General features: G+C 28.1%; 1 protein-coding gene across 2 annotated transcripts; it reads right to left on the reverse strand.

The window, feature by feature from the left end:
* Window positions 1-4,829: 4,829 nt before the first annotated feature.
* Window positions 4,830-13,732, reverse strand: LOC119680366. 2 transcript variants are annotated; one of them, XM_038093145.1, is made up of 3 exons: window positions 13,683-13,732; window positions 6,770-8,803; window positions 4,830-6,704 (listed from the first exon to the last, which is right to left on the reverse strand). In XM_038093145.1, the coding sequence occupies exons 2-3, from the start codon at window positions 8,718-8,720 to the stop codon at window positions 4,924-4,926; spliced, it is 3,732 nt and encodes a 1,243-aa protein (XP_037949073.1). In that variant the 5' UTR covers window positions 8,721-8,803; window positions 13,683-13,732; the 3' UTR covers window positions 4,830-4,923. The 2 variants fall into 2 exon arrangements, with proteins under 2 accessions (XP_037949073.1, XP_037949072.1); XM_038093144.1 differs by lacking the exon at window positions 13,683-13,732 and adding an exon at window positions 11,841-11,924.
* Window positions 13,733-14,622: the final 890 nt, after the last annotated feature.

The following is a 14,622-nucleotide window of genomic DNA, read 5'->3' on the forward strand; positions in this document are numbered from 1 at the left end:
TAATTACTTTTTTGTATTTATTTGGCTTTAAAATTAATGGTTCAAGGTTTTTATACTTATTTGATCTTAGGATTAAAATCTCGATTTGATAGTTTATCAGAGCAGATAATTTATTTTCGGAATATTAATACTAGAATAGGATAGGAATAAACGGAGTACTAGCTTCCAACGGAACGAAGCACTGTGATCATGATTGCTGTTTTGTGCTATATTAATACTAATAAATAATCGAATATTATATAGTAACTTTCAATAGATAACAAAACTTCATAGCTAAAGCAATTCTCTAAATAATTAAATAAATATTAATTAATTAACTATTAATTAAATAATAATTAATCTAATTATCAATGAAAAGAAAAGTTTTAGCAATAATATTCTATCGATTGTTAAATTTATATGTTTTCTAATGTTGATTTTAATGATGCATGTAAACACGTTCATAAATATAGGATAACTTCAGCAAAAATAATATACTTAATGTATTCTTATTCTTCTTTTAATAGCACTTTAATCAAAATCAAATTTTTAACTCAAGTTTTCTTTCCTTCCATGCAGCTAAGTTCTTTACTACACTCATTCATTCATGTCAAATTGGATCATTCCAACTAATTTCTCTCTTACATTTCTTATGAAGAGCTTTTAGTATATGTTCCTTATAAGAATGTCACGATATGAATGTTTACAATAATTGAGAGTTTTATCTCGGTATAAAGTTTTTATAGCTAATAGGTCATCTAAAAGGTTCATACTCGCTTCAACGTATATAAATTAATTTTCCTTCTCGTACATTAGCCTGATTTCATAGCCATATATAACCCTTGGTCAAAAAATAGTTTTGTTGAAGCACGTCGTTGTATTTCTATGTAGTGTTTTGGGAAACTCATCTTCATTAATAAAGATCTCCACCTCTATTGTACTGTAAGGTTATTCTGGCGCAATACTATTAAGAACTCTGACTTATTTATAAAAAAAAACAAACATGTTTGACATCGCTACCGAAATTAGGCGAAGGAATTTGAAGACAGACTACAAACTAAAGAAAAATGCTCACAACATTGCCAAACAGGACTTTTTTTCCATAAATAGGGTGTAACATTGCATCGAAAGACGTATGTCTACAAGTATCTTTGAAAATTTTTTTTTATTTTTAAAATCGAATGGAGCACAGTATAAAAGTTATTTGTATATTTCATAGTTTATGTAAATTTGTTGGGAATTCTGTTCCTTTATATGTATATCATTTAATAAATGTACTCTTATATGTAAATAAATGCATTTGGAATCATTTGAACAGCCTTCCGTTAAGCAGATGGAATGTGTTATTGGTCGGTTAGAGACTTATGCGCGAAAATAAAAATCTGTTAAGTTTTCAATGAACTGATACACTGGTAGTCTGTGTTTTTATTATTATTCTTAAATCAAACATATTATGGATAAATTGAAATACTCACATCTTTTAATTCCATATATTAGATATTTATCAATATTCAACATAAAAGAAAATCATTTAAACTTTATAAATTCTTTATATTATATTTTTAATAATAATATATATATCACTTAAAATGTAATTATTATATTATTTTTTCTTGTGACTAATGTAAGCCATACGAACAATCACAAAAATGTTATTAAGTTGTTTAATTAACAAAAAGCTTAGAACTGAGAAGAACATGACCAAAATGGCATTTTGTATTCGATCATAAAACAAGTAACTGTCAGAGACTACATGCGCGACAAAATTTTATCCTTAAAATAAATTTTGTCGTTTTTATTGTCGCTATTTTATGGCTGAGCGCACAATGCCGTCAACCTATGTTCCGAAAACCACATTTCATCTACGAAATTCACTTAAAAGCCTTAATGCTGAAATATTGTAACAAACCGGAAGCGCGTAAGTCGAATCGTACTACAAAAGTGAGAACAGTGGAAATGATTTATTGAATAAGTTTCAAAGAACAGGAATTCTAAGCATGCAAAGGAGAGGAATCCTAACTGGAAAAGGAAAGACAACTAAGGGATAAGTGTATTTTTGAAGTTTAATTTAATTGGAAAAAAATTGTATGTTATCAAATAATTTTATTGACAGATAGATATGTGCTCAAGAAAAATATGTAAAATAAATATTTTAAAGTTGCTCTTTAACTAGGGGTTAAGAAAATTTTAATATCTTCAATCTCTTATTGGTATTTGTAGTTTCATTAAAGGAAATTTGGTGCATACTTGGAGAAATGATTAAATTAATTAGTTGATGAAAGGACTGTTGAAAGGAGTATCTTCTTGATAAAGTTAAAAAAAACATTATGTTTAAGTTTAAACTAACAAATTACGTTGTGATGTACGTATTCCTATATAAAACCTCAACGGCATTAAGTTGTTATTTTAGTTGTCATGTTTTCTGGGAAGACATTTGTTGTACAACATAAACAAGGAAGTTTGCATTCTGCAGTCATTTCCATGTCACACTTTCATTTCCATCACACTTGCTGATTATGCACTTTTGAAATCTATTGACAATTGATTCCATGCAATTGACTTTGAAATATGTCACATTCATTGCACATTTTACACAGAAAACCGTGTATTTGTGCAAATTGTGAAATCAAAATAAACTAAAATTTTATTATATGTTTTTTATATACTTATATTTCAGGTTTATAATTATTACAATTAGTCCTTAGAAATGTGTACATATTAAAAAACCCAATGTTAAATATTGCGTTACTACTTTTATTTACATTTAAATAACTAATCAAAAAATTTTTAAATAAATTTATTTATAAAATTATTTCCAAGACCACTGATGATGGGTATTTGGCAATACTCGTAACAGCTGTATGGTCAGACAAAAACTCAATTAATTAAAATAATATAAAAATAAAATAAAATTTTTGTTGTTGTAGTTCACTACTCTTCGAAAAAACCTCTTTATAAATAAATTTATAAACAAATTAAGGGATCGATAAGTTAAAAACTCGTCAACTGTTTTTCGTTTGTAGATATATCCCACTTAAGTGACGTGCTGTGTTCTGTTACTTTAATCGAATATACGATTTACTTCGATTCCTGAAAGTGCCGTAAACCGAAAGTAAACCGTTAAACCCTTTACAGAAAACAAATTTAGTTTGTTACAACTTTTCCTTGAACAAAATAATATTTTAAGATATAAAAACATGCTTGTATCAACTTGTATCAGTGTTCTTTAGTTATTAAATAACCAGTATTCATTAGTAATAATTTGAATATATCAATCAATGTAATACATCAATATATCAAATATATCAATATAAACTATATAAATATAGTTCTAAGGGGATCAGGGATGTAGTTCTAAAAAACACTTTCCTTTTTTCCTCAGATAAATTTCGGTATTTAAAGTATTAAGGATTAATTGTTTTAGCTAGAGATTATAATAAAAAAAGATTAGAAATATTTCATCATATAAAATTATGTTTAGATAAAGGATTAATAATAAGTAAATTAAATTATAAAAACTAATTTTAATACATTAAATTTCCAGGACTGACTAATGCACTAGACTATTTCGGATTCCAAATATTTATCAATATTTTTTATTCATTATAATTATTATTCTTAGAGGTTGTGGCACTGCGACCGTCGGGTCTATTCTGCCCCTTCTGGGTTTAGAGTATGTCTCTAAGCCCTGTTGCTTGAATTTTACTGACTCTTCCGTAAGAACACACATTTCCAGGAGCCTATTTCGTATGTGCATTAGCGCAGGGCATTCTAACAGCACATGTGTGGCCGACTCCTCATTCTCTTTGCAGAATCTACAGTTTGCATCCGTAAGTATACCCAGTCTTGTAAGGTGGTGTTTTCATTTACAGAGCCTTGTTAGGACTCCTGTGATAATTTTAAGTTTTGCTTCTTATAAGTTCATTCAATCCTGGTTATAGTTATAGGTACCAATAATGATAATTATAAGAGAAAGGAACGTATTATGTCCTAGTACATAAAAAGGTTCTGGCCGCATCATCGGTGTGGTTGCTCTTTTCCTGGTTAGTTTGTCCGCGTATTCGTTTCGGCGTACGCTAGTATGTCCCGCTACCAAAAGAAGATTTAGCTTGGTTTTCTTATTACTTTAAATTGTCTGTATAAAATTTTTAGACTAAAACTAAGAAACATTCAACTGTATTGAATTTGAAACGAAATTCACATATAGAAAGATATATTCAGCATATGAATTATAGAGAAAAGTAGATGACATCCATAGGAGTCATGTTGAATAGAATTCAAATACATCCGAACAGATTCATATCGGTAAACATTCTTATTTGAACTGTAAAAAAATGTGCTAAAGATCTTTATCTGTTTAGGATTAGTTAAACCAAAAATTGTGAAAAATTAAAAATAAATACATATTTTGGTGTTGTGTGTACTGAATGACATTTAACATAAATTTATAAAATAAATTATTTTAAAGTAAATAATTTGTCTTTTATTGAATTGACATTTTCATACAGAAAACTAATCGTTGTCACATTTTCCAACACCAAAATGTCATAAATGTCAACTTGTTTGCGTGTTGTGAACACCAAACAATCAAAATTTAAATGTCATTTGATATTTCAAACGTAGCGGGGACGGGTGGTAGAGGGAGTTTATATGAAAGACATAAAAATGTTTGTATTATATTCTGCTTCATATTTTCGATGCTTTTCATTTAACAAAAATTAAAATAAAAAAAAAATTTAACATTTTATTAAAATTTTTTCAAAATATACAATTAGCGGATTCAGAGAAGTAATACTGTTTCAAAAATATATTTATTTAGAGTATTGGTTGAAATTATTACAATACTCCATTTCATAATTTTTGAATGATATTAACTTCTATCTAATCCACAAAACAAAAATTATTAAAAAATAAATTTATTTTTAACTATATATGTTATCTCAATTAGCGATGACATAAAGATGTTATAAAACCCATAGTTGACATAATACTTGGTATATCCGGAAATGAATGATCGGCGATGTCAACAACCATTTCCATACCATCATACTCCATATTCGCAATAAAAATTTTATTCAAAAACATGACATTCAAAAATTCTACAGCTTCCTTCTGTCGGCTAACATTTATCATATCCGACGTAATCCGTTTAAAGCGGCAACACAAAGCTAAGAAAGGTAAATGTGCATATCTAGCACTACATTGAGCTAGACAACTTAAGGGCACCTTATCTGTCAAACCATAGTCAACATAAAAGACTTCATAAAGTTTCCTTTTTTCATCAATGGCCTTAATAATTGCTCTATACCAATATTTATCGAGTACATATTGCGCCATAACTAGTTTTCCAAGCAATGGAGGTTTTACCAATTTTCTAGAAACTGATATATCGTCATTATTCCAGATTTTTGGTTGATTTGTAGCTTTCTGGTTAATTTGTACATAGAACCTGTTCACATCAATTATACTTGAAACAGTTACAGAGATGTTATTTTCCTTCGGAATTTCAGGTTTTCTGCTTGCTAACTTCCTATGCATATAAATCGGACTCTTAATATAGAATTTAACATGTTCAGTTCTGGGACGTGACTTTTTAAATGGTATACAGTTCTCTTGTAAGACGTCACGTGGAAATATTTGTTGAGCAGTTTCTACTTGTGGCACTGTTGTGTGTTTTTTTACTATCCTCGTATGAGGTACAGTTGAACCTTTAGTTTTGGCATGTGATGGTTTTGCATACGAATGACGTTGTTTTTCTTGAGGTAGTTTTGTCAATTTTTTCATGCCAGAAGAAGAGTGGCAGTAACTATCTTTTATTTGCTTCGTTTTAAACTTATAGTATGCACTTCTAGTAGCTTTTTCGGGCAGATTCTTGTACAAGATTGATTTGTGGTTTATATCAACATATTTTTCTTCTTCAAAGGTTTTTGTACTACGGAACTGTGAGCGATGATCCATTTTATCTTTAGCATCTTTGTAATACTTTATCGGTTGTTTTAGACTATTTACATTATGTAATGCGTCTGTATTTAAATTATCTATGGAATCTTTTTGATATAAATAACTGGAAAAATTGTATTTTTCATCATTGCACGAACGTTGCATTTCTTCAACTTCATTCCTGATTTGAGTCACACGTTTCCTTAGATTATCATTTTTGTACGGATCAGAATTTTTACATGTGGTATTAGATAGATGAAAATATTTTATTAAAATATTATCTTTTATTATATTAGAAAAATAATTTTTCTTGTGCCTGTCCTTTATGATGTTTGTGTAAGTACCAAATGAATCTGTTGCAGTTTTTGCAACTGTTTTGTTTATTTTTTTAAAATTTTTCAGTTCATGCATAGGATATATAATCTTCTCACGTTCTCGACCACAGTACCTCGAACGGATTTTTACAATTTCATCGTCAATAGGTTGGTAATATGATTGGAGTGAAGAATTTAATTTTTTCTTGAAATTTGTTCGATATTTGTATTTGATGAATGGAGTATGCGAGTTAATGGGAACATCATCAGTCGTATTTTTAACGCTGTAATCAGTGCGGTTACTGCTTTTGCACCCTATTTCAATATTTTTGATTTCATCGCAGTACGAGGTGGTCTTTTTATGATCAGTTCTAGTACTATAATTTTTCTTTACTATAGCGTCAAAGTTTTTATCTTCAACAATGTTAGTGTTTCGATCGTGGCATATAACTTCTTTTATACCGGATATACCTGCAAATTAAACAGTTGCGTTACATTTTTTGTTGTGTATTAAATTTATAACATTTCACACTTACCTTTAATATATTTACTTAACTCTTCATTTAAACTTTTATTTATTGGAACGCATTGTTCTTCTTTTGTGATATTCAAGTCCGGTATTTCTTGATCGTATTTATCTTCTTTTGTAAACAATAAAGGTGAATAAATCGATTGTTGGCGGTATGGGCTTATGGGGCACGTGTTTCTATAATTTTCTCCACATTCACTTATAAAACCTTCACTTTTATCATAAAACTTTTCATCTCTCTTTTCGGTTTTTACAGTTTTTTCATGTTCTATATCTTTTTCATGACTGAATTTGGTTTGTTTAGAATTAATATTCTTTTGTAGGTTGTCATCCATTGCTTGTTTCTCGCTTAGATTTTTTGTAGTTTCAGTGCACTGTTTCGAAACTTTATAGGTGCTTGAGGAGATTGCATGTTGTAGTTCCAGTTCTAAATTTTGTTTGTCTTGCTGTAACTTCTGATTTGTACCGATTTCTTGATCCTCGTAATCACTCGTTTCTCTACAAGTACTACTAATACAGGTAGGCGACTCGAAAACTTCACTTTCGATTTCATTTTCATATTTTTCAGCTGTCAATGCCTCTTTAATTTTAGTTAAATTTTGATATTCTTTAATCCCATGATCCATTATAAATGAATTATTGGATACTTTATCATCATTGTCATGTGAATCTTCGGTAACAAAGGATTTCGCATTGGAAAATTCTGAATTTCGTAATGTAGATAGGAGATCCATGTCTAAAAGTTTTACATATAATGCAGTGGATGTTTTATTTATTATTTCAAAATCGCAAAGTGTGAAAAACATTCTATTTAAAATATGTTTCAATATGTTTTTATCGGTACTTTCACATAAATCATTTACTGCAGTTAATATACATCGTACTGCACTATCTGGAAACTCTTTATACTCTTTAGGTAATTCGAAATGATCAAACGAACGACTCAATTTAATCTTATCGCCAAAATCAATAAGTTGTATTTTACCATCTGGTTCCATTCTTGCGCGCAATATAAATCTTTCATTCATAGCTATTCCAAACACATCACCAGTATTAATAGGTTCATCTGTTGGAATAAGTTTCATGTTCGTGTTCAAGTTGTAGACATGATCATTGCAAATTTGAACATAAAAACTTAATAACTCTGTATTTTCTATAAATGTGACAACTCCGCTGAACTCTGAATCAACAATTAGATTTGAGTAATCTAAATATTGGTCTTGTGGTGATACAACTGTTGTTGATGAGGTAGACGAGGTAATGTTTTGTGAAGAACTAGAAGAGATTCTTGTACTTAAGGTCTTTAATGTAAGAGATTTGCAGGAAAGAGAATCAAGTTCAATGCCGTTTTCTTTAGTATCATTATCATAATTTTGTGTCCTTGCAATCTCCATTTTTTCTCTATCTATATTTTTGACATATTCGCTTATATGTACATTATCTTCAGGTACGTTATCTATTTTATCATATTCCACAAATATTTGTGAGTTTAGTTCATTTTTCTTAATATCTTCATTATTTGAAATTATTTGTACAGTTTGCGGTATTTCTTGTAGATTTTTATCAATAATTTCAACCTCAACTTTTGCTATATTATTGAAATGTGAATCAAACTGAGGTAGAAATATTTCTTCAATCGAATTAAATTGTAGACTATTTATAATCAAATAGTTATTTAAAGTATTTACTTTTTCTGTTACCAATTCCATTTGTTTGATGTAATTGTTAAAAGCTATAAGCGCACAAGATAAGGATATCGACGGAGAGTGTTCAACACCGGGCCTTAAAAGGGTGTCACCAGATTGAAAATAGCTATACATGAAATCAGCATATTTTGCACTGTTAAGCAAGAAACGGGATAAATTATCTTGTAAATCTTCCACAGCCTTTTCACAAATTTCAAATTTTCCTGTCATTTTATTTTGATCACTACCTATTTGTGTACATTTTTCCAACATTTTGATGGTTCAATTGTAAGTCTTTTAAAACTTGCTGGAAATAAGTTCCGATGGAATGTGAAATACATCAACCAAACTGATATCTACAAAATTAAAAATGATTTCGTTTATTTAATTCCATTTAAAGAGTTTTCCTATTCAAATACAAACAAAGAAAGAACAATACTTAGCAATTGTAATTTAAAACAAACTGATGATATTAAACAAAATTCTAACTTTCCGAAATTATTTTCAATTTCTATATAAATTTTTTAAATATTAATTTCGTAAAATACTCGCTAAATACTAAAAAATATAAAAAAATAAAAATAATTATTGAAAAATACTTATTGAATTCAAATAAAAATTCATTCATATCAAATCATTCGCCTCAAATCAATGTTAGTTTCGCAATTGGTAAGATTACAAAGCCATCAATTTAAATTAGAATATTTCTTAATACATCTAAGATAACTAATAAAACGAAAAAAGTATTAAAACCTCACTGACAACAATTAACTACAAGTCATGATTAAAAGAAAAAATTTTAATTTTATTTATAATACTTTATAGTATATAAGAACGTTATTTACATAATTTAAAATACTAAAGTAATTATTAACATTGCAATGTCAATTGTCTATCTTATAATGTTTATTAAACCTTAATTACATGAATATTTAATTGCTTATATATTTCCTAATATATAGTTTAAAATGTTATTTACAAAATTTAAAATACTAAAGTAATTCTTAACATAATATGTCAATTGTCTCTCTTATAAGTAATATTTATTAAACCTCAGTTACATGTGGTCTACTATCTCTTCAATAATATTCAAAAGCCTTTCGATTTCAAAATTTTCTTCCTCATCTTTGTTTGTTGCCTAGTTGTGTCTAGAACCTGCTTCATTAACATCTGCTTAAACTTCATTTCACGAGTCATTACTGCCAGTTCCTCCATGCTGCATTCCCACACATTTTTCATTTTTTTGGATATAAGCTTGTCAGTTAAAGCAATTTTTGCTTGACATAAACACAACGGACGCACTTTCTTAAGACTCAACTCCGATCGGTACAGGAACAATGTATATCCAACACTTGATTTTCCGCTAGCCATTTTGTATACGTAAATAATAATGTATATTCAGAATTACTGAGGCTAAAATTGGTATATAAATTTTTTAATGACGTTGTATTCTTATTCAACTGTAAAGTAAAACTGATCTATATGGGAAAAATATTCGACTTATATACGTTAAGTACAGAATTTTATTTCTACCTCTTTCACAGAAAATAACTTCTAAGAAAAAACCATACTTAAAAACAATATATATTCAAGGTAACAAACTCATATTTTCGTACCTTCCCATTTATTTACAATTGAAATAAAGCCATAATTTAGGTAAAAAAGTCATGTTTTTCCAATGAAAAGATTTGAACAACAAATATGCAGGCTGTTTTGTTTAAATATCTTTGATTAAATAATTCTATAATTAAATATAAAGATATAAAATTTCGATTTTCATTAATAGAAAAAAATAATTTTTCATGGGAATTAACAACAGTCCTTGTTCGAAGTATAAGCTTTTGAGATTTCTTAAAAAACCAATTTTAATTACTTATTGCGATATTCCAAAATCAATTGGTGTTAAAAAAAAGCTAAAAATACTCTTCCATTGCGTTTATATCGAACTAAACTCGACTTGACCGCTAAGCGTAGGTAGGTAGGATGGAGCGGCAGCCTTGTTTTCCAAAAAGCCCACTTGAGCTGACATGATGGCCCATTGTGGTACCACAGGAATGGCATGTATATAGATTTAGATCAGTATACATTCAACGCCGAAAAAAGGTAACGACTCCCCGATTAGGTAAAGAAAAACCAACCTGACAATTCTTTAAACTTGCTAGTATGAAAGTACGTAAGATCGGTGAGAAAAAGGGATCCGATGATTTTTAATCTTCTTTTAGCTAAGGAAGGACACCGATGAGCTTATATCCACAAAATATGAGTACGAGAATGCAGTTTGGATGATCTAAAAGTAATGACTCGTGAGATGATATTTAAGCAGAAATTATTTAAATGTGTTTTATCGGCTAACAAGAAATCTCAAAGAAAAATAATGGGCAAACCTTCAACTAAGAGGACAAATAAATCTAATTGATGAAAATGCAACGTTACTTTCATTACTACCATATACTGATGTAAACATTTAAAGACTGATATCACAATTTTTTTAGACTTCAAAAACGATTGAGTGTAACTCTTGATTATAAAAATTTAACTAGACATATTTTAACTCTAAGTTATAAAATCAATTTTATTTATTGTAATGTGTAAATAATATTTTTATTGTTGTATATTATATTTAAGAAAAAATAAAACAAATAACTTAATTTTAACCTTAATTTTTGCGTTTTTATGTAAAATATATATATGCTGTGCTAAAACAGGATATCATAATGAGATAGGATATCACATAGGACAACTTAAAAGAAATATAGTATGTCACAAAATTTATGTTAACGACGCTTTGTTCAGATGTTAGATGTATTGAAAGTTTTCTTAGGAGTAACAATTATATGAAGATATTACATATTAAAGAAATTTCTTCTTGAACAAATCACATATCCTTTACTCAGTATGACAGTTAGTCTCGGTGGACATATATTACAATAATATACCCGTATGTTGACTGATAAGTCATATTTTAATTAGGAAAACTAATATAGATTACTCGTTATGATTTCGAGTTAAATTTATTGTGCGCAAACACTACCATGTAACTTCTAATCGGAATATTGGTCATGAGAGTAAGTCTCAGAGTAAGGATATACTTTATTCATATGCAGATCAAAAATAAGATCATATATACTGACCGATGTAGTAATTACAGTAGAGCTTTAGAGTAATTTAGGACATTACTTTATTCAAATATAGAGTAAAAATCAGATATAATTAGAAAACACACAGTTACAGATATGATTACATACTAAAGATAAGTCTCATCATCAACAAACAATATCAGAAGCTTTATCAATATGTCCAATATTTTTGAATACCATTTATACCAATTAAAATAGACTTTTTAAATATAGATTCTATTATGCTTATCACTATTCAAATTGTTTAATACGGTACCTTATATGGAAATATCCGTATAGATGATGTGTTTCGATAATAATGAAAATTGTTTTCTGAGATCTGGAAAATAAAAATATTTATTTGTTGTTTTGAGTTTAATAAAAAGTTGTTGATTAGAGTTACCAAGTGAACTCAATTCATAAACTCAAACAAATACAATAAAATATTTGAAATCCATATATTGTTTACAAAATCGTACAATAACTGTATTACGAATAGCATTTCTATGAAACAAAAATAAAATAAATTAAAATAATGGAATAATATAATAAAAAATACATAATTAACAACAATTTAAGAGAATGAAATAATAGTTCATAGTACCTGCGTTCAAAAGTAATAAAGCATCATCAAAACATTTCTTCACTACCTGTGAGTTTTGTGCAACCAAAAGATAATTTGTCAAAAATATTATTTTTAGATAAACAAGATGCAACAATTCAACAATGTAACAAACAATCAGAAAGGTATATAAATCGGCATATATTACTGGTGCTAATCAGTTTCAATTTAGAATTGTAATTTGCAACATCTACTCGTATACAAAGTAGCAGAACATATTTTGGACTACAACCTATTGAATCGTATACTTCAATCTGATATACAATTACATATACAAAATGGCAAGTGGAAAAGCAAGTATTGGATATAGATTGTTCCAACATCGATCGGAATTAAAACAGAAGAAAATACGTCCATTGCGTTTATATCGAACAAAACTCGATTTGACGGATGAGCTTATATCCACAAAATATAAGAATGTACGAGAATGCAGCTTGGATGATCTAAAAGTAATGACACGTGAGATGATATATAAGCAGAAATTATTAAAATGTGTTTTATCGGCTAACAAGAAATCACAAAGGAAAATAATGGGCAAACCTTCAACGAAGAGGACAAATAAATCTAATTGATGAAAATGCAACGTTACTTTCATTACTACCATATACTGATGTAAACATTTAAAGACTGATATCACAATTTTTTTAGACTTCAAAAACGATTGAGTTTAGCTCTTGATTATAAAAAATTAACTAGACATATTTTAACTCTAAGTTATAAAATCAATTTTATTTATTGTAATGTGTAAATAATATTTTTATTGTTGTGTATTATATTTAAGAAAAAATAAAACAAATAACTTAATTTTAACCTTAATTTTTGCGTTTTTATGTAAAATATATATATGCTGTGCTAAAACAGGATATCATAATGAGATAGGATATCACATAGGACAACTTAAAAGGAATATAGTATGTCACAAAAGTTATGTTAACTACGCTTTGTTCAGATGTTAGATGTATTGAAAGTTTTCTTAGGAGTAAAAATTATATGAAGATATTACATATTAAAGAAATTTCTTCTTGAACAAATCACATATCCTTTACTCAGTATGACAGTTAGTCTCGGTGGACATATATTACAATAATATACCCGTATGTTGACTGGTAAGTCATATTTTAATTAGGAAAAGTAATATAGATTACTCGTTATGATTTCGAGTTAAATTTATTGTGCGCAAACACTACCATGTAACTTCTAATCGGAATATTGGTCATGAGAGTAAGTCTCAGAGTAAGGATATACTTTATTCATATGCAGATCAAAAATAAGATCATATATACTGACCGATGTAGTAATTACAGTAGAGCTTTAGAGTAATTTAGGACATTACTTTATTCAAATATAGAGTAAAAATCAGATATAATTAGAAAACACACAGTTACAGATATGATTACATACTAAAGATAAGTATACCATTTATACCATTTATAAAATAGACTGTTTAAATATAGATTGTATTATGCTTATCACTGTTCAAATTGTTTAATACGGTACCTTATATGGAAATATTCGTATAGATGATGTGTTTCGATAATAATGAAAATTGTTTTCTGAGATCTGGACAATAAAAATATTTATTTGTTGTTTTGAGTTTAATAAAAAGTTGTTGATTAGAGTTACCAAGTGAACTCAATTCATAAACTCAAACAAATACAATACAATATTTGAATTCCATATATTGTTTACAAAATCGTACAATAACTGTATTACGAATAGCATTTCTATAAACGAAAATAAAATAAATTAAAATAATGGAATAATATAATAAAAAATATATAAATAACAACAATTTAAGAGAATGAAATAATAGTTCATAGTACCTGCATTCAAAAGTAATAAAGCATCATCAAAACATTCCTTCACTACCTGTGAGTTTTGTGCAACCAAAAGATAATTTGTCAAAAATATTATTTTTAGATAAACAAGATGCAACAATTCAACAATGTAACAAACAATCAGAAAGGTATATAAATCGGCATATATTACTGGTACTAATCAGTTTCAATTTAGAATAGTAATTTGCAACATCTACTCGTATACAAAGTAGCAGACCATATTTTGGACTACAACCTATTGAGTCGTATATTTCAATCTGACATACAATTACATATACAAAATGGCAAGTGGAAAAGCAAGTATTGGATATAGATTGTTCCAACATCGATCGGAATTAAAACAGAAGAAAATACGTCCATTGCGTTTATATCGAACAAAACTCGATTTGACGGATGAGCTTATATCCACAAAATATAAGAATTTACGAGAATGCAGCTTGGATGATCTAAAAGTAATGACTCGTGAGATGATATATAAGCAGAAATTATTAAAATGTGTTTTATCGGCTAACAAGAAATCACAAAGGAAAATAATGGGCAAACCTTCAACTAAGAGGACAAATAAATCTAATTGATGAAAATGCAACGTTACTTTCATT

Source organism: Teleopsis dalmanni, chromosome 2 (genome assembly GCF_002237135.1).
Source record: "Teleopsis dalmanni isolate 2A chromosome 2, ASM223713v2, whole genome shotgun sequence".
In the NCBI taxonomy this organism is placed as follows: domain Eukaryota; kingdom Metazoa; phylum Arthropoda; class Insecta; order Diptera; family Diopsidae; genus Teleopsis; species Teleopsis dalmanni.